At 41.4% G+C, this 22519-nt stretch overlaps 1 protein-coding gene across 1 annotated transcript in view; it reads right to left on the bottom strand.

The window, feature by feature from the left end:
* Positions 1-7401: 7401 nt before the first annotated feature.
* LOC106648469 (serine-rich adhesin for platelets-like) overlaps positions 7402-22519 on the bottom strand; it is a 94663-nt gene continuing 79545 nt past the window's right edge. Inside the window, exon 9 of the mRNA XM_023460310.1 lies at positions 7402-7554. Within this exon, the coding sequence (XP_023316078.1) occupies positions 7441-7554 (114 nt within the window). The 3' untranslated portion in view covers positions 7402-7440. The remainder of the gene's footprint in view (positions 7555-22519) is intronic.

Below are 22519 nucleotides of genomic sequence, written 5' to 3'. Positions count from 1 at the left end.
GAAAAGAAAAGTAGCAGTAGTCGATCATAAAACACGCTTATACACACGTGCTGTAATATATAATGCGATACGATACGATATATTATACTCGACGATTGCTATGACATCCTTTTGAGGCCCCGTAATAATTTCAACTCGTTGCAACTGTGAAGTGTGCGAGCATGTGGTCCACGCGCGAATTATTATTTGCTACCTATTGTGGTATGATCGAGCGTAAAATCAGCCCCTATACATAAGTTCTGTAGCTCTTTTAATTTTGAAAGAAATTTTTTTTAGTTAGAAATTTTTTTAATTCTTTCAAAGCGTCCAGGAAGAACGTTCTTTCAGACTAAGTAATACAAGTATGCTTAGTCACTTGGGGTATTTACCGATAAAAGTACACTCGCCACCTAACGGCGAAGGCCTCAAGTGGTAGCTGAATAATCGCCAAAAGCAAGCCAATCGATGTATTTCACAACTTTTTAGACGATCCTTTTTAAGCTAGCCCATTACCAAAATCGAGCATCTCTACCAGGGTAAGAATTGAAATCTTCGCGAGATCATGGAGAGAAAAGGATAAACATTAGAGGAGGTAGAAAAAAAGCGCGTTTCCCTGGGAGCGTTCGATCGTAAACTTAGAAGATCCATCGATTATTATCCAATCGCCTCCGGGCACTTTGAAAATAATATAACGACACGACGCTATAAGACGAAGCGAAAAAAAGCTCATTCAACGTTAAATCGCAATGATCATAAATAAATGGGATCGAAGCTCATAACTGAAAACCTTGAAAATACATCCGCTTTTTTGCCCTTACACTACTACATCGGGGCAATAACTCTCGGTTAGCCGCGCGCTTTACTTTTAAATGACCAGAAACGGATGAAGAGGCAAGAAAAAAAAAGTACCAATGCCATCTTCTTTCTTTCATTCATTCGTTCTCTCTCTCTCTCTCTCTCTCTCTCTCTCTTTCTCTCTCTCCTGAGACCGCGTCCGATTTCCACGCAATCGATCGAGAATTTACCACTCTGGGGCTCTGGCATGTATAATGGCCGCGAAGCATACACACAGCATAGAGATCGGCGCGGTCAAAATTCAACCGCAAACGTCTGCGGTTGGTCATATTGGCCGTTGTGTAAGCTGCCCTTGCGATCTCTCTCGTGAGTGTCATTCACTCTCAGCAGCAGCCCCCCATGCCGTTCCGTTTTTTCGCCATTATTTTATATATATATATATAGCTTTCGGCTTCTCGCGTCAACGTCGTTATAAAGAGGTTCCACGCGATTCGCGACGCTGCCTATACCATACTGACTATCTACTAATTACAAAGGAAATGAGAGATTGAGATCTTTTTCCCGGATTGTGCCGGAAGAGAAGCGTATACGACGAGAGAGAGAGAGAGAAGGAAAAGCCCTCCAAACGTCGGCGACGGCAATGAAAAAATGCAATTTGCGCAGAGCAGCTCTTTTAGCCGTAATGAAAAAGAGATCAGGTGGTTTTTCAGGAGAGGACTATCGCGCGAAACGACGGCCGCGAGCGACGAACAATGCAAAGTTCAATCCGTGGAAGGACTCGCAGCTCCGCGCGGCGCTTTTCTTCGAGGCTTCCGGTCGCGCACTTCGCTCTTCTATGTTTATAAGTGACGCCTGCCGGCGTTTGCGAGCATCCGCAGCAGCGGCAGCAGCATGTCAAGGGCTCATCTGAAATCTGGCCTTTCTCGGAATTGAGGACTATTGTATATACCTGCGGAGTCTTCTTTTTTATTTTATTCATTACCCACATCCTTTGTTTCGCTCGAGCTTTTGGCCGCGCATTATTATATTATAAACGTACCTGGCGGGGAAAAGTCGCGGGGCTATTAAACCTCTCTATAAAACTTTGCGCGTGTATTCGATAATCGAGCAGTTTTCTACGGCATTGAATTAATTCATCATTCTAACCGACACCTATCTTGATTAACTTTCTTTTCTCACCTGTGCAGCAACACTTTCCATTCTTCGCTACACAAAGCTACGTCGCTATGGTTTAGTTCTTTTTTTTGTTTTGTTTCTGCCCATGAATCTCATCTCTCTATTCTCTCTGTACACACACGATATTACAATTCTCTAAAAATCGCGCCGAGTACAATTTTTTTTTTGCTCGGCGAAAGAACAGCTGTTGCGTTGCATTCCTGGCGTCGGTATCTCACTCTCGCCTCTGTGTGTATAAAGAGCGCCTAATCAGGAGCGCTTTGGCATTCCGACGACGACGCGACCTTTCTCGGGAAATATGTCGCGCGCCGCAGCGGCAGAGAGAAGGATGAGCGTGGAAAAAGCGCACCACGAGGCTCGTGAAAACGGAAGTGTGGTATGTGCCGATCTTCATAGATCTGCTATACACTCGAAGAGCAAATAATCCGTGTATAATATGGAGAAAAAGAGAAGAGCTTTTATCGCTCGTCGTAAAGTTGCATACGTGATTCTGGTCGGTATAATATATATAAAAGTTCATTTGTCTATACGACGATCGAGGCAAAAACGACAAAAAAAACAACTCGACGATACTTCACACGTGTAAAATGCTAAAATAACTCCAGAGACTTTCTAGACAGCTTTAATACCTCGGCTATTATCATTGCAGAAGTGGCGACGAGTTGCCACCGAGTCGATACTGCTATAGTATACATCGGGTGACAAATTTTCTTTCCTCTTCGCTCGCCGCAACCAGTGTGGTAAGTATAATAATATATATATATCGAGAGGAGGGAGAGAGAGAGAAAAAGGCGAACGAGCTTCTAACGCGAAAAAGAAAACCCGCGTGCTTACGGATAAGAGAGAGAAAGAGAAAATTAATAACGAATGAAGATGAGTAACGACACGCACAAACGAGGACATTGAGTAATGGTTTCACGTATTATACACACACACACCAGTAGCAAGTTTTCTTATACTCGTCGCCGTTGCCGCCGCCGCCACCGAAGACGACGATGAAGAATTAATGCGAAAGAAAACATGCGCTTAACGGCTCGGCATTCTACACACACGCATACACATACACACATACATGCTGGACCATTACGAGAGAAAAGAAAATAGATATATAAGAAGCGCCCGTCAGCTGTTACGCTCGATAGGCTCATAGACGCTCGTCGACTATCTTATATACAGAAGCGGCACAAGTCGAGAGGAAAATTCGTATCCTCTAAAAGTCCGTGTATGTATACACGAGCGAGCCCCGTTCGCAATCGGTAGCAGCTGTTACAGTCCTTTGAGGTTGATTAAAATTTCAAATTCGACAAACACTGCTATTATCTGCTCGCCCTCCCGTAATACCCATTTGTAACAGGTAGAAGCAGAGCAGCCGTAGGGGTAACGATAGATTCCTTCATTTCGTTTCTTTCTTTTTTTTTTTTTTTAATATATAATGATGATGATTCCGCTGAGAAATTGATTCGATTTTCAATCGGAAAAAATGCACGGGGTACACAATCGTATATCGAACGCGCCGATAAAACGGTACAATCGCCTCGATGCGATCCTTCGGAGACGTCACTCGCATCGATGAATGTAATGATGAATTTTGTCGATAAATAGCTTTTTTAGTACGAAAGCTCATAGCTTGTCACGGTGAAACATTTATCCTGGACGAAATTATGTTACCAGAAGGCGATTCTAAATTGAGAAACTGAATTATTTTATCGATTCAATTTAAAATATTCGTTTTCGAATACACACACAGACGACCTGGAGTGATTTCCCTTAAATCTTACATGCATCTTATTTTCTATGTCCAATGTACAAATAAATACTTCTATTACCTTAATTCGCACATCTTACGTGAATTATATTACAACAACTACAAACGATGCAGATAACCAGACAATACAAAGTTATATAATTGTTATGGTTAAAATGTTTATTGTGTCGGGATTGCATAATAAATACGGAAAAAAAATTTTCTGTACGAACAATTTTTTTTGGCAATCTTAGTAAAAAAGTTTAATATTTTATGCTTTATTTTTGGTAAAATGTTTTTCCTTTGTTTCTTTCTCGAGTTAAACATTGCTCATAAGAAACACGAGAGAAGATATGTAAATTTGACATATGATCAAACTTGTGTGTGTCGGTATTGATAGAGAGGGCATTGAGAATGTAGGGTGAAAGCGCGAGCATTGTAAATAAAGCCAGTAAGAAGTAATAAGTGGTAGAGGATATTTTTGCCAACCGTGCTTGGACTTACATACAATTATATTGACTTTGCCGCTTGCAGATTTACATTAACAGGTATTCGCCATCTAGTGGTGAAGGCTCATAGTGGTATTATCGTATTGAAAAAAATCTTTCTTATCAAGTATAAAATATGCAAATTATAATTCGATTACCAAGAAAAAAAATTGGAATAGGGAACATCCTCAGCTTTAGGCTTGAATGAGCTCATAAAAAATGCATATACCTTATCGAATGGTAAACGGAGACGAAAAAAATGAGCTCTCATGCAAGACAAAGGAAAAAAAAAGCAGAAGAGGAGAATCGAAAAATGAAAAAAGAGCGATGCTGTTCGCATATTGTGTACAATAACCGGCACGTATTCGCTATCGGAACAGTTGCAGCCGTATACAGCTTAAGAAAGCCAATCCCTTTGTATGCATATCGAGTTGACGAGTTCTTCGGCTCGTTCGACGACTGCGTGCGTAATACACGAGCACGCATACACCCCATGTCAAGTGCCGATGTAAAATAGCTCCCATAAAAAGCAGCGATATTGAGTTTTGAATTTTGCATTCGCAGTCGAGACTGCGCATCTGTCTTCGATCTGCACTTCTGATTTTTTTTTTTTTGGTGTTGTTGCCATTTTTAATAACGTCGAAAAAAAAAGAAGTGAAACCCCTTGTTGGAACGAAATATCGACGTTTTCGAATACGAGTTCAACGAGAACGTTAATTCAACGAGATTTATCCAACTAATGTAGATATAATGAAGATATTTACCGACTTCGAGGAATTGCATCGAGTTACCACGACTGTTTTTTTTTTTTTTTTCAACTTTTTCACAACATCGTGTATATGGATTTTGTTTGAAATCGGAAACTCTCTCTTCCGCTCGGGGAAAACTATCTATATATTCACCGGTGTGCAGACGTACTTCGATACTTTTTTTTTTGCGAAACCGAAGAAGTTCTTCGCTTCGAGTCTATTTACCAGAACTTCGCAACTCTCGACTTCGTATACATGTATACTGTATACGAACGAGTCAATCGAAATCGTATGTGCAAGCTGGAAAATACCATAAGCTCCGACGTATAGCGAAGCGTCTTTTCTATATATATTATTACATTTGAATGAAAAATTTTACGTGTGCGCGTAACGCAAAGTCAAGAAGAAGAACTCATATCGTCGTTGCCTTTGTTCCGCTCTAACAGCTTTTGCGCGACGACGACGACGACGACGACGACGACGAGTCGTAAATTTTCTCGTCAGTTTAGGTCTGTGCGCGCATCGCTCGACGACCGAACGCACGCAAGCAACGAAATTCTTCTTTAACCATGATTTAAGAACTATATAGCCTCGGCTCAAAGCTAGTTACTTGTCGACTCCTTGCGTAATAAATATAACAAACTATTAAATTATCGTTTTGCATTCGGAGAAGCATACGGACAACAACAACAAAAAAAAAGCTATGCACAAAGGGGTAATATATAAGATCGTTCGGGGCCGATATAATACGCACGGGAAACTGGTTAACACGAGCCATATACTTGATTACTTATTATGCATGTGTACATATAAAAGACGTCGATATAACGGGGCAGCCCCGACGGCTTAGAATATAGCAGCGGCTGGGGCTAATCGCGGCATTGTACTTGACTATTGAACCTCGGCGAAAACCGAGTCGAGGATGATAATCATACACGATGCCTACGGATCAAAATTGTACACAGGATCGATCGCGAATTTATCGATTGTTCGGGCATTAGTAAAGAACGTCGTCGTCGAAAGCGGATGTCGAGATCGGGCCGCGCTGATCGATCCTCGATTTATTATCGTCTAATTTAGATTAAATTATCAGCAAGTTCTCGAGAGCCCGAGCATTATCGGATTAGCTTATAATACGGCAACGATCCGAGCACGAGTTATCGCATATTGCGCTAGATCGTATGCATAAATAATAACGATAATAATAATAATAATATCGCAAATTCGTACGGCGATCCTTTAGCATGCAGCGACGGCGAAAGGAAGTAAGAGCTCCTTACCAGCAAAAGTCGTATAATATGTATAATTAGAAAGGTTCCTATATTATCGTGTAAGTACGTGCATTATACGAAATGTTTTTTGTTGGGCTTCGCGCGGTGAAAACGATATATAGCCGTGTGTACCATTGGCTAAATACCGGTAGCCACTTGTGGCTCGCGCGCGCACCGCGAGATAGTAAAATAAATACGTATCCCAAAAGAACACACACAGAAATATATCGTCGAATAAATACGTCTCTATTGAATTTCCCCAGGAGAGACTCCTGGGCTGCTGCTGCCGCTGCCGCTGCCGCTCGCCAGCACGGCCGAGAGAGCATTACAAACGTCTTTGACAACTCTATGAAAGCTAATTATCGTAAACCTTAAACTCCGCGTCGATACATAGTTATAGAAGGCGAAAATTTGCGTGGCACACAAAACCACAAAACCGATCGCTATCTCTTTTCTTTCTCTCGGGCCGCGCGAGGCCATCCCGTGTATAGGTACGGTACTTCCTTAACTTTCGAGAGTCGAGTGGAAAACAACAAAAAAAAACTAACACACAGGATCTTTTCAATTAACGCGAGAACAAATGTGTGATATATTAAACGATTAAATTCGACTTGAGAGGATAGAAATCGTTTCTTCGACGCGAAAAACTCTATCCTCGATATGGCAGGGGGGATACCGATCGTATATATCAGAGATAAGCATCTGCGCGCGGAGATTCTACTCCGAGCTTTTTTTTCAATATCCTCTAACACGAAAGCGAGAGAAAGAAAGAATCTGAAAAGTGAAAACGGCGAACTTCGGGACGTTGGAAAAGGTCTCCTCATTATCATCGTTTTGACATTAGAGATCCACCAACGGTGAAGAAGAGAGCATCGGTCGTGTTTTGGGATTTTACGTCGTTCGAAAAGTAGAATGATCGACTCGCTCGAGATGATTTTTTGTCAGGTATCTCAAGAGCTCAGAATGCGCGACGGAATAAAAGGCATATAAATAAAATTATATATACGAATTTCCGAACTTTTTGCCGAACAATAATTCAAGAATACACGCGGGACGGACACGCGCGGAATAAGAAGGCCACTCGGACGGGTTATCCCTTCTCCCACCGAAAATGACGCGCGAATAAAATCACACAATGATCGCGTTCACGTATACCGCACAAAATTCGATACTCTTCATATAATACGTATAGAATTTGAGGATGCGTGAATATTTTTTTCTTTTTATCTCGTTGGTACTCACTTGGTTTGAAAGCCCTCGAATTCCTCCTGCTGCTCGCTGATGGATGCCTCGAGGTCCAGGTAAGCCCCGTAATCGCCATCCTTGTAGAGCTGCAGCGCCGTGTCGTCGAGCTGTAACAGACATTTGACGAAGGCCTTTTAGCATAACACAGCTACAACGAGACGAGTCATTAAGGTGGCATGGGGGGTTTGGTGTGTGTAGCTTTTACTTCAACAAGGGTAGAAAATATGGCATACGTACATGCGTATACGCACGCACACACACACAGCTGCATATGTATGTGCTGCCAACCGAGTGAAGAAATTAATGAATATGGGTCGAGTTGAAATTAGTATATGGGCCTCCGCAGCAGCAGCAGCTCGAATGTATAATGAGATTCGAGAGTGAATTCGGGTTAAGTGCAGGTGGTGCGTGCGTGTGTGTGCCGCTACTGCGACACGGCCCGCTTGGGTGTATTAATATAGAAGGCGCGATGCGATGCGCGTGGCTGACGCGCTCGACAAAACGAAAATTGCGACGCCTCGTATCGTAATTCTTCGTCTCTCTCTTGGCTTCTGAACTGCACGAGGCTGTAGTTTGAGAGAGTTTTATTTTGGTAAATGCGAATGAATGAATATTCTCATGGATAATAATATATGTTCCAAAGTCTGACCTTGAAAGGACGAATTAATAAACTGTGCTCAAAACATAAACGGGTTCTAAAAACCTTGCTTTAACTTATGCAATTATTTTCACTTTAACACTTGCAGATTTACAGATAAAGGTACTCGCCATCTAGCGGTGAGAGTTTGAAGTGGTATTTCGTATTTAAAGCGGTTAAAAAACTTGTCTAAATTTTTTCAAAAAATTATATTACTATTTTCTGGTCATTTGAAATGCGCTTAATTATACTAACATAATTTTAAATAAAAAATTGATAAAAACGATCCGATCAATGATAAGGTACTTCAAATCAATCAAAATGGCCATTTTTTGATCAACAGGACATTATTGAAGCTGAGCATTTCTACCAAGACTGTTATACATTGTTAATTCCACTAAACTGAGTGAAAAAAAAACAAAACACCCATTACACCCACAAAATATTACGGTCTAGTTTCATTGTCTTAAACAACAAAACTTATTGTTAAAACAACAAAACTTGATTAGCTCTGCAGATTTTTCTTATTATAAGCTTCGGAATTATCGACGAATTGTACCATAATGTGAGAAGAAAATTGACGATTTATCGAACGATGACGATATACTCGAACTCATGATTTATTCGAAAAATATCGGTAATGAAAACATTGATTATATAACGTGAAAAAATTACCGGTCCATCGTCGCACGAACTACGTCGTGTCAGTGGCCTATATTTCTAAAAATTGGCGGTTTTAAAATAGTTCCTCGAAAGCTCGCCTCGCGCAAGCTCCACATAATATTGTATTGTAAATTTCGAACAGTTCTGGGCGCGAGTGTGTCGCTTGATGCACCAACACAGGCGCATCGATTTTCCGATAAATTTGCCAAAATATCTAAATTACACCGAATATGCACGAGCGACTTAATAAGAAGTTATGAATTATTAAGCCTCGAAAGCTTTCGAATAAACCTGCCTTGTTTTTCAAAGTTACGAAAATCTACGTGGCAATTCAGTACGCGATGAATATCGTAACAGCGATAAGCCGCCGCTGGCTGAAGAATATATATGAAGGATATATAGAGCGTATTTAAATTCATTGTGCTCGCATAATAAAAGACGTATTCCACATCTTTTATCAACCGTTTTTTTCTTCTTCTTCCTTTGCTTCGCGCTCGACGCGTGGAACATATACACAAACACACGTCGCGCGTAGGATACGACGATATGACACGGCAAAAAATGTGCAAATCACGGGAATAAAAGAAACAAGATTACGTTCGTGTGGATATATGTACACTAACCGTGGACTAATTTTGTCCACTGAATTACGAAACGTCGTATGCTTATACAAGTCCCATACCGACCGAATTCATGTCAAATGGACAAAATTAGTCCACGGACAGTGTACATGTGCAATATATTTATCGCGGAGTAGATTTATCCTCGTGACTATAGAGACACACACGGTTACGGTGAATTTTTTGCCTCGATTTTCGAATCCCCGTATCTTCCGTCCCAAGAAACGCCCCGAGAGCTGCTGCTGCTGCTGCTCTGCGTCTCTCGTGGTGCGGCACAACTTGCGGCCTAACGGGAACATAATAAAGTCGCGCGCACGGACGTGTGCAGCAGCAGAAAAGCAAAGCGATTGTCAAAAACAGTAGATGGTTTCGTAACAGTTTCCCGAAGCTGCGAGTAAATGCGAAATACGCATAGGAAGAAAAATTCTATCTCTTTATTTACGTCGATTGTGTCTATTAGGGTTAAAAAGACTATGGATAACAACAGACAATTCAAAGTTCTCATGAACGAACGAAATTTAATAATAGAACCGAATTATAATACAAGCGGGTTTTTCATGCGCCACCTAGTGTTCATAAAGATAGAATTTTCCATGAATACAAAATCGTCCATAACTTTTTTTCTAATGAAACGATTTGTTTATATGAATTAAATCAGCATATAAAAAATAAATCAAAAAAGCTTTAAACCATTACAAAAGGTCTTTTAAGCCCATATACTTGACATTCATGCCAACTGCGAGAAAAAAGTTACATCGATATTTGTTGTTCATTTCTCGAGTCTCGCGGACCTTTCAACACGGGCTCAAAAAATCGCAGCGTCTTACTTAGGGTTTCAAAAGTTCCCGCATTATACATTCGCTCGCAAGCGAACTCGGGTGAAACTGCATTCGACAAACGTACATCCGCGATTTACAGCTTGCTACATTCAGACCATTTTAACGTAATTATCGTTACCAAATTTATCCCGGAAATTGTCTCCCTCCCCAAGAACTTGCCATAATTTAACGCGCGTGTTCCAGTATACCGCAGCGCAGTAAAATTACAGAAACGTCTCATCCCCGAATAAAGTATATATGTATGCGAAAATCTTGAGAGCAGAAGTTGGTATCGATAATCTCGTCTTGAATCCCTCTCCCCAGCTTTGCAGATGCACAGAGACAAACACCGAGAGAGAATCGCTCGGCTGCGGCATAACTTATTAATTACGATCAAGGCGCTTTGCGCGCGACACGTACTTCTCTGTGAGTGTGCCCAGCTATCCAAGCGTTGACTATTCGCAATGTTATTTCTATACGTTTACTACGTGTATATATAGGATAGGTAAGGGTGAATCGATCGGATCTTCGTTTTAGCACGGTATACGTATATACAGGCACACGCGCGCTTTGTCAGATATCTCTAAGGCGAAATCGGCCCTCGCTACCTTCGCCTTTACATACGTACGCATTCAGGACTTTCCAAGTATATGGGCGCGCTTCAAAAGGAACAAAGCACAAAGTCATGCTTTGCACTCTTAACTGCTTCTACGATCTAACCACTGCTGTTGCTGCTGCTGTAGACGAGCCAATACCGCAGAACTTGCCCCACTGATTGATTTCGCTTAATGGATTTTAATCACGCAAATGCGTGCGTTTATGTGTGTCTTTCAAAAATTTCGAGTCAAATATTTCCTCACGTTAAATATGTAGATACAACGCCAGCGGAGAAATGCCTGGCGCGAAAATTACGAGCGAAAATTGTGAATACGAGAGTCGACGCGAGAAGCTTCAGCAGCAGCAGCAGCGGAGAACAGATAGAGAAGAAGTGCTCTTGCCAACGCACTCGTCGTCTTTACTTGCAGTTAATTGAAAATGTTTTTGCGCGCCCCAAAGAGCGTTCGACGTTTTAAAGATGCACGCGTGTTATTCGACGATTTTGAATTTCAAGCTAACGAACTTATAGCGAAGAAAATATAACCCTTGTATAGTTTTGAGAGAGAAATTAAAAATTTAATATTCGTTCCGATAAAAATTATTCCAAAAATAAGACGAGAGAAAATGATGGGTAAAATTTCAATTCTGGACTGTTCATTTGCTAAGAAAGTCAATCAAATCGCCCTTTTTAGTTGAAATTGACTACAAACATTTACGAAATCAACCCCTTGCACTGGTATGTGTCGATTGCAGAGAAAGTCTCTCGGCGAATCTTTGTTGATCCAAGCATTGAAAAAGTAAATTCCTTTAGAAGCCGAATAACTTTTGACAATCGTTTCCCTGCGATTAGTTATTATTACGATTATGTGTCTAAAAGCTTTCGAGCTTTTTTCTGCTAAACCATTCCAAAAAAGATTCATATGACACGAGAATATAGAGCTTTTTCGGTGTGTAGCCTTCTCGAGAGCTGGCAAATTTTCAACCATAACGCGTAGAAATTTACTAGGATTCCCGTGTGCACCACGCGGAGAAAAGTCGCGATCGTCGTGAATTCTCTCGACTCGCTGCTGCTGCACAAAAACACACCAAGTTTATTACGCGAGCAGTAGGCCAACTGGAGATAACATCTCCATTTCATTTCTAAAATCTAGCCTCGCTTTACATGAGACGTAACACCGATCGAATTTCTCCTCTTTCGACCTGCGCGAGGATGAGGCTGTTTTCGCCACTCGCCGAAAAAAAAGAGCATCGCAATCGATTACGAAATGTAGACTTTATGTCTTTATCGGGCCTTCGATTAAATTGTGTGTAGATATTGCCGTTACGAAGATTGACTTTGACACTGGTTGCGCGCATTATATATAAATCGTCAAAAAGTCTCGAGAGAGAAATAGAGAGAGAAAAATTCACCCGTATTAACGTAGAACAGGCACTTGAAAGGTTTCAACGATCGATTATTATGATACGTATAGCAGAGTCTCGTATTATATGCGTCTGTCGCTCGCAGCTGCAGACGATCAGATGAGATGTCACGTGCTCGAGTCGATCCATGGGTGAGAAAGTGTAATGCGCGTCTATGTATATGAATGCATCCACGTAGACCGCACATAAACGATTGAAATTTTGCCAACTCGCTGGCAACGATATCGGTGACTTTGGAAAAATTATACATACGTGTGAATCGTACGAATCGAGAGCCCAAGTAATTATTTAAAACATTTATAGGATTTTTACTTTACCATAGAAATAAGCTAAATAGTAAAAAGCTTTTTGTTCGTGAATTCCACTTTTCTATTCATTGATGAAACTTTATAAGAAAAATCACCGAGATTTATCATTTTTATCATTTCTTTGTTTGACAATGTGCCGTGATCTAAAAATTACTCGTGCAGCGGATTAGACTCTTGCAATATCGTACAGTAGTAAACTTTCTCTACGAAAGGGTTGTAGCGAGATTAAAAAAACTTTCGTTGTAACAACTATGCGAAATTAATCAGAGTTTTAATTAATTCGCGAAACTTGACTTCCCTTCCTCTATTCAGCCCTAAATTTGCTTTTTTACAAAGTAAATCGAGGCTGGCCTGTACGATAATACCCAAGCCCAGTTTTCGCTGCAGGATGATCCAGACTCATAGTTACATCTAATGCATCCGATGTCGGGCTTAAAAGTGACAGTGGTATTACGCATCGAACTCGGTTCATTGCTATTTTCATTTTCATCGGTCACGCGCACACCCCCGCGAGATTCAACATTTTTGTTTCCTCGATGTACTGCGCGAGAGAACGATTTCGCTTAATTGGTTTTATAAATACGCACATCGTACGGTACATAGGCATTACCGCGAGCGAAAAAAAGCCTCGAATGAAGCGATTAATATCGTCGGGGGGAGAGAGAGAGACAATTTCGAAGATTCGTAATTACATATATGTGCGCGGGCACAGATGATCGTTCATCGGCGCGCGCGGGGGAAAATCATAATCGACTTGAATGGCTCATTGTGCGCTGCACGCGCGCAGCAAGATGAAACGTTGAATATTAATTATTTGCCGCTCGGCGCAATCAGCTGCGCGCGGCCCGAGCTAAATTGCTATATCCCCCCGCGCAATATTGAAATAACAATTTACGACAACGACGACGACAAGAACAACAAAAAAGTCGTTGCGTCAAATTTGACTACGATATGAAAAAAAAAAGAAATAATAATTTTTCGTCGACGATACACACAGACACATTACGCTTATCGGATCGCGGTGAACGGCGCATTACGCAACGACTCGACGTATATGTATATAAGGCTCAGGGCCCAATAGCTATTCTCGAGTATAGTAGTATATCTTTCACTGGAAGCCTCTCTCTTATATCACATTCATCTGCTGCTGCTGCCGAGCATAGAGACTCCTATGCAGCAGCCGATCTCACTTTTCGCTTTCAACGCAAATTGTGACTTGCCTCCACGTGGATGTGTGTGTATATATGTAGGTGCGCTCGTGTGCGCTGCTGCTCTGAAAAGGGAAATCATTATCTTTGCGACTTTTTTTTGAAAAAAAAAGTTTCCCGTCGTCGTTGTTGCCGAGTCGATCGAGTCGCAGACACACACACACACACACATGCAAGGAGGAGAAAGGGAGTGACTTACTCCTTTCTTTTATTCTTTCAATTATTCTTATGTGTAGCTCCTAACTCCTTTGTGTGTTACGACGGTATCTCTCTCCCTCTCGCTTAGCTCGCTCACGTGTGTGTGTTGTGTGTCTGTATATAATACCCGTGCCTGCGCCTGGCTGCGCAAACGTCGATTCCTTGAGTAATGGACACCATTTGACACTCGTTAATTTTCGCCTCGAGACTTTTCTCTCTCCTTGGGCATTATCGTGTGTACATATAATGCACCGCCGCCGCCGTTGCCGTTGCCGCTGCGCAGGCAGGATAGACGTAGCGGCGATTTCACTAAACTCCGAACACACACACGTACTCGCATAATTATAAGTTATGCAAATACTTGTAGATTTGAGTTATGAGGCGTTATTGTTATGTCAGCGCGCGCAGTGTATATATCGTATATCGTGTCATTATATTGCCTATTGGCTCATTAATTAGATTTTCGATGATTGTTTGTTTTATTATTTGATCGACGAGTGTTGGTTTCACCGTATATAAAGAACCCAAACCTGCGATTATATACGATTGGAGAAGTGGCAGGACTGTAAAACGTATTATTTTATTCGAAAATTTAATATGCTCCACGTTTATCGCCAATTTATAGAAATTAGTAAATATATTCGAGATTTTTTAAAGTATAGCTTGGCAGTGAAATAGAGGAATAAAAGCAGTTATCTATACTTTTATTCTACTCGCTACTTCAATCAAACTGCATTGTATAAAATTTTCAGCAAGCTAGATTTGTGAGTCGTGTCGTATTCCCGCCGTATAAATATACCAATTAATCAAATTCGCGCTCTTTGTTGCAGTTGCTGCTCTTGCCACACGTAGCAGAGAAAAATAGATAACTTTCTCCCTTTGATTCAATTATGATTCGATGCATGATTGATTCTCGCGAAAACCTTGTGGAAAAATCATATTTTTCATTTTTTGAGAGATATCTTTTTTCTTTTCTAGTATTGTATACAACTTGAGATTGAACATTTTTAGATTTGATAAATCATTTCGCGAGAAAACCTACTACATATTAAATTGCGTATACTTTTTTGTATCATTTAAGAGCATATAATATATATTTGTACAAGCGCAGAGAGAGAGAGAGAGACAAAGACAACAGCTCGGCGAGGCGCACACGTGGGGGCAGTTTACCATTCGAGAATCGCAATACACCGCGGATGTTGATCATTAATTACGAGGTGAGATTGGGTTATAGCAGTAGCAGTAGCAGTAGCAGCAGCAGCAGTAGTCGCTGTGCGCGCGATACTCGTCCTATAATTGCGAAAGTCTATACGTTATACCTATATCTGCCGGGAAGTTTCGGGATAGATATACTGTTGTTTCAATTTTCTACACATAGATTAAACACGCATATACACACACACGTGCGCGTCGGAAGTCAGATACGTTTGTATATTTTATAAAATATATATACATGTAATTGAAAGCGACGATGTGATAGCTAAATTTTGCTCGAAGAATGTATGCGATTTGATTTACTTCTTGGTACGTTACGCAAGGAATCCTCTGATCTATACTCCTTTCCCGCCATCGCACCGCTAATCCTCGTATATAGAAAATGATTTACGTTTATAACGCAGGGTCAAAGTATTACTCTTGCTCTTTTTTTGCGCACTCGCTGCAACGCAGCAAACTTTTGGACTCTCACTCTCTTCTACTTGGAAGATTTATCGCGAGCAATAAACGCGAAAATTACGAAAACTCGCGAGATCTGTCTAAAAACACAAATCCTATTTAAGGCAATGAGAAATGCTATATAGCCTTACGGTTGCTAATTACGATATAGCACCGTCTTATATGCGTTCCCGAAACCGTGAGCATATACGTTTATTATTTAGCGAAACGCAGCGAGTCGCTTTGTATTATTTTACTCGCGAGAGGATCGCATACGCGGCCTAATCATGAGAAATACACTACTCCACTTTAGTAGTGCTCCAGCTCTGCTCTATAATTGATTATAGTATACGCACATTGTCAGCAGCTAGTAGAGAGAGAGAGAAAAAAAAAGAAGGGGGAGGCAGGAAAGAGGAACACAACGATAATAATGCGTCGGTGTGTGTGTGAGAAAACACCATTATACGATTTCCAGAGATAGTCGCGAGATTATATTCGATTCGCACAATTTGCAAATAGGCGAGAGGGTGAAGAAAAGAAAAAAAACGACAACGACACGCCGATGACATATATAAACGAGTTTACAAGGTCTCTCCGTGATACCGATTACAATTTGACCGAGATACATTGCAGAAAAAGGCCGCGAGGGGGGAAAAATTTGAAAAACACGTTTTCGTATCCGTGAGATCCTTTGTATGCTCTCTCTCTCTCTCTCTCTCTCTATCGAATCTATATTGCGAAATTTGCATTCTCGACTGCTGCGTTGTATAGCGCGCATATCTGATGTTAGACGAAATATCTTTGATTTTGCGCGCGGCGCCCCGTCCTTGCGTATATATACTCGAACGGCGAGAGATAATTGTTATCTGATATTGAAATTTAGCGCTGTTAATTTTCTAATGAATAAATTATTCGCTGTTACGAGCGCCACGGTCTATATACATGTAAGTGAACGTTTCAAGGTTGTGCCTTTGCGTTTATTTTTTTTAATAACACAAAAACTTTACCCAGTAAAATGCACAGTGTTTGCATATTATGCAAGTAATTGCATCCTCTTCGATTTTCTAAAAATATTTTTTGTACAAAAAAAAAAAAAAAGTACGATGCATCGATTTAGGAAGCCTCCGGGGCAAAAGTCAGAATAGCGTCATCAATACGCATGGATATTCGAGACCTTCGTTGGACGTTATTCATACATATAAGCATCTGTGTATGCTAATGTAGTGATTATGGTATACATAGTGGAAGCCCACGCGACACCAAGCGTGAAGAGTTCAAATAACAAACTCTGCTGCGGTTCTGGATGAAAAAATATTGAACTAGATTTATTTTTTTTTTGTATTGTCCGAGCTGGACGGTAATTAAGATACACCAGGCGCTTTGATCCCGCCTCAATCGGTGTGTGACATAATCATCGAAGCGATCGGGGCAATGAAGAAGAAAAAAAAGGCCAATTTTACACCTGCGGTACACTTCGTCGGCATCCAAGAACAATGGGGTATATAAGTCGGTTGTGTGCGCCGTCGAAATAAAAAAAGAAAAAAAAAGAAAATAAAACACAATGCAGCTTTTATATCGAATAGCGTCTTTTTCTCTTGCTCTCTGTGCGCGAGCAATTTTTTTACTCGATCAGGCATGAAAAGAGACACAAGAAGAAGCCACGTCAAAACTGCCGGCTCAGACGATTCCGCGAGAGAAATTGATTATTGTATGCCCCGAGAAATGTCACGGCCACTGACCTTACATTGACGACTGGCGGAGGATACAAAACCTCAAAGCGTTTTGCCTTTGTTCTTATTTATTATTTTTCAGCAGTGCAGAACGAAAAATTGTAAATTACAAATCAAAAATTCCAGAAAGGTGTTTTAATTTCTCTAAATTCTGCTTTCATTTGTACATAATTATTTTCACTTTGCCACTTGTAGGTTTGTACACAGAGGTGTATTCGCCACCTAGCGGCGAAGACTCAAAGTGTTATTACCGTATTAGTGATTGGGAACTGATTTGAATTTTTCGAAACAATTAGATTGCCACATTCAATATATTTGTAAGAGAAAAATCGCCCAAAACAAGCCAATTAATGGTAAAGTGTTTTTTAAAAAATGTTAAACGATCATTAGACCTTATTAACGTTGAGCATTTCAACCAGACGGTTGCAATCATTCGTTACAATAAAGGTCTCCGACACTTTGCTAAAAACCGCGCGGATTCGTGAAATTTCTCTCTCTCTCTCGCTCTAAAATTGCCTGAAATGTATCATTGTCCCGTTACATACCCCCAGCGCTGCTTTTACATAAGCGCCCGCTGCGACGCAAAATAGTGCGCCACGGTACAACGTAAAGAGCTCCGCGCATGTTTAAATTACTGAAAAAGCAAATAATACGAGCTGCAGTGCGCAATTGTCCGTATATATGCGGCGGCGGCGGCGACAATAGTCTTCGCGACGACGAGAATGTGTATATTATACTGTATACGTATGTACAGCACTGCTACAGCTTGACAGACACATACACACACGGCTGGCAGGCATGGCGTGTGTCACCACCACCATCGCTATACGTACCGAGCGAAAGTCATTGTCATGCAAAATATTAAGGGAACCGCATAAACTCGGACATTAACATCGGAGACTGCGCGCGGAGCATTGCGTAGTACCCCCCCTCCCCGTCCCTCCTCCGCCTCATTGTACTGTTTTATTTCATTAATTCTATACCGGTAACCGCAACTCGCGGGGGCCTCTATTATTATAATATTATTACGTAACGTCGCAACGTCGAGGTGTTTTACCCGCGACAGTCAATCCTCCGTAATACAATATTTAAAATGTTTAGAGAGCTGTAAGGTCAATTTGTAATTCGCGACGATATACATTGTATCTCTCTCGGGTGCCTCGTAACGAACCAATAACGAAATATATTATATGTGTACAATCGTGACTCACGGTAAAAAAAATTCCAATAATTCGAGCGAGGCACATAGCTGCTGCAAAAAAACTAACTCGGATTATAATCAGTACGCGGGATGAAGAATCATAAAAACGAGTATTAAAATTAGTCTCCCAGAACAACCTTCGATCATTTAACCGCTAACTGCAGCAGCTCCCACAGTATCTCTCGGACGATTAATCAAAACCAAAAACTCTCTCCACCGCCTCTGCTGCTGCTGCTGCTGCTCTCATCCTCTTCCTCCTCTCTTCGCGAGGAGCGTCTATTGCTCTCTCGGCACCTCTCCGGGTAATGCATCTTTTATCTCACACGTTGTGCCAAGCCAATAGGGTGGGAGAGAGAGAGAGAAAAGCAGCGGAATAATTCACGCGCTCTTGTGCCACGGAGGTTGTTCATTGCCTCGGCAGCTGGCCATGTGCTTATATATAGCTGCCGCCGCTGCAGGCGGAGGCATCGGCCAAGTGCAATTACGAATCGTCTAAACTCACCTTAGCGTGAGTAATTACTCATTAAAGCTCCGGGTAAAATTTACGACAAGCTCTGTATTCTCTCCTATACCCTCCCCTCCTCTCTTTTAAACAGTTCATGAAACTAAAAAATTTACCTGAGAACAAAACTCGCTCAGTGACGGATGGGTACGCGCTATATAGGTATATTGTATATACGGGGGAGGGTACACGTGTGTGTGAACCTAGAGAGACTCATCAGGCTGGAATTTAATTGCGATACACGTAAGGATTTTGTTTCACTCCGTGTGCTATACATATAATACAAGTTGGCTATAGGACGTCAAAGTTTTCGCGTCGTTTTCGACTCGCGAGTAGTGCGAAACAATAATGCCATCGCGTAGAATAAATACATGTACGAGCCACCACAGCGATGTATGCAAATTCGTTGCAGATATTATTCAAGCAGGAAACACATAACGAGGCTACCACTGCTCGTCTTTACTTTTTTTGTTGTTGTTGTTGCTTGTCCTTCGTTCGTTCGTTCGAGAGAGAACTAAAACCACCGCATTTTTTTACTTCCAGCGCGCAAATGTGCTGCAGTTCATTTCAATAATGAAAACTACGTGCGCCTTTTGGAATTTGAATTCTTCGGTAACATTTAGCGTTTGCGCGCGCGTGAGGTCAAGTTTTGGAAATAAACTTTTATTAAGAGTATCTCGTTCCAACAATGCCACCACCAACGGAATTGCCAAAAACGAGGAAAATAAACAACGCAGAGCGCATTGAATTAAATTGAAAATAATTTGTATTCGTCGCTCGTACCTTTTTTGCGTAAACAAGCGCGACAGATTTATGTTGTAATATATTAAATCACTCTTTCTTTCCTTCTTTTTCAAAATTCCTTTTCTAGTCTTTTGAAAATTATAACAATACGTGATAAAAAAAAAGGAGTCGAATCATCTTTTAACCCTTAAGAACGAGTACATACTCTCATACGTAGATGATACGTCCTATATGTAAAAGAAAGAAGGAAGCCGCTTTCGACAATGGTGTAATCCGATGAGTCAAGAAATCGAAGGCGCTACACTCGTTGGGTGACACCTATATGCATCATTCCGGAACGTCTCAAATTTTCGGGTTTTTTTTCAAACAAGCACGCAGGAAATAACTCGCAGTGCACATACGCCGAAGCCTGAGGGAGGACCGACCACTCGAACGAATTATGAAAGGACTTCCTCGTTTGTCTCTCGTCCAGAAAGTAGCCACGGGTAGGTTTTCATTTCGGTGTGGAGGTACGTCGGTGGACATTATGTTATACCCATATACACCAACGAGCGAAAGAGAGTTCATTATTCTTTGCCGCAACTTGTCTAGCTGCGTTTTGTGCGTTCAACTTGTGAGTGACGAATAATCGCTCGCGTGTAAAGCGCGCCGGGCATTATGCATTATAATAAAGCGCGTGTAAAACGTGCGTGCATAAATGTTACACATACTCTGAACTGCAGCAGTGCAGAGGCTAAGCTAGCTAGCTATATTATTAAACGCGGAACTTTTGTTTGACGAACCAGTTATCTCACCCGGGCGCGTTGCATAGCGTAGCATAGCTGCGTGAGTTGCTGCTGCTGCTTCTACTCTTTGAAAGTTTGACAGGTGTCCTCTAGAGTGCACACATACATGCCTGACTATACGTGTATAATGATTTAATTTGATTTTTATGATATATAGCACGTGAACGCGCAAAACAAAAAGGACAGGCCTCCGTATGTATATAGATACGCGCGCGTATACACATAGACATCGAGCAGATATGCAAATCAACGTTTGCAAACGCGGACGACGAAAACGGGGTCGAGCTCTCCGGCTCGCTCGCACGCGCCCATTTTAATAAAACCCAATATTTCGCCGCTGTAGGGTGTATATTCGATTAATCCGCGGTCCCTTATACGCGCACTCGTGACCTCGATGCATATATATAGAAGGAAATAGAGGATAGGAGGACCTGCGAGCCATGTGGCCGCCCGTGAGCGCGCACACACAGACGCACGGATCACGAGTCGCGTTCTCAAATGGACGCGAGGCACGCGATTCCCAAGTAGAGAGAGAGCCTAGATTATTTGCGGGATGAAAACTAGATCTTGCCATTGGACGATAAGCTCCGTATTGTGATTACGATTGGATCTGCGCGTATTATGGGCATTATTTCAATTTTCGATGCGCGACGATGTAGGTGACTTACTATTATGAGCGACGTGATCGATTCGAGTCGAAGCCAGATCGTTGCGTTTAGGCAAAGCTGGCCGCTGTCGCGCCTAGCCAGGCGCAAAATCACTACCAATTCATTGCTTTTATTATCTATCTATCTGCTTTTATTACACTGAGAAAAATGTATGGGAAATGTATGTTGAACATGATTTTGGGAAAAAAGTTATTTTTACTTTCAAGTTGTGGTTTGTTTAAGTACTGATAGCTGGGCATCTGTATCCGGAAGAAGTATCTTTCAATTTAATTTTTTGGTTATGGACGCATATTTATATGATATAGACCTACAAGTCGTACTAATAAATGTCTTCTAACGCACGTTCGAGTTCACCTAGCTCAGATGTCAACAATCAAAATATCCGTGGAAAGGTAGGGTAAAAATTCTTATATATAGTAGTTCAAAAAATTCTTATCACTTGCGAGTTTTACTAAAAAAACCTTAGTTCGCCATCTATTGACGATTCACAATATTAACGACATTGCAAGTTTTGCTATCCAATATAGTAATTTTTCGTAGACGAAATGGTTTTCTTTGCAATAATCATAGTAATATTTCTAAAAAAAATGGTAAACAGTGTCATAATTAGAGATGGTACATCATTTACTACAGATCATAGTAATTTTTATTTTATTATTATTATTATTATTTACAATTTATTAACCGACCTTGGGTTGAGATCCCGTCTGGCCGTAAAAGCAATTACAAAGACTAATTACAAAAATAAATAAAAACAAAAAGCATAAAACATAGATGAAAGAGGTAAGGCAGTTAACAAAGTATTTACATTATTTACAAATATATACAAGAAACTATGTACAAAAGGCGGAAGTTTTGAGATCATCTCCTCAAAGATGATTTCAAATAGATGGGAGTCTACCGCTGAGACATCGAGGCTCATAAGTAAGACCCTCGACCTCACACCGGCGATGCCAATCCTGAACATCAAGCAAGTACAGGTGATTATGAAGTTGAGCCTTGAGGAGGGCGGGCGGTGGTGGGCAGCGAGGGTCCTCGATGAAAGGCAAACTGTTGATAAGCCGCGACACAGAGGCCACAAAGCCTTTCCTCAACGTCGCAGTATTCGTGCTTGAGACCACCAAGCGGACGGCTCGGCTCCTAGTCACGATCTCATCCGGCCGCCTCTCTCGCACGGTGAAAAGCCCAGCGAGGCCACGAGGCTCCCTGGTTGAGATGACTTTCAACGCGAGCAAGATCGCAATATACTCGCACCGCCGTCGCGACGACAGCCAGCCCAAAGCGAGCCGGTAAGGTGTGACGTGAGCGTTGTAGGGGA

The sequence above is a fragment of the Trichogramma pretiosum genome, unplaced genomic scaffold (assembly GCF_000599845.2).
Source record: "Trichogramma pretiosum strain Unisexual culture from Peru unplaced genomic scaffold, Tpre_2.0 scaffold77, whole genome shotgun sequence".
NCBI classification, from domain to species: domain Eukaryota; kingdom Metazoa; phylum Arthropoda; class Insecta; order Hymenoptera; family Trichogrammatidae; genus Trichogramma; species Trichogramma pretiosum.
Note: the sequence above shows the minus strand (reverse complement) of the source record. Positions and strands in the feature narration are given on the sequence as shown.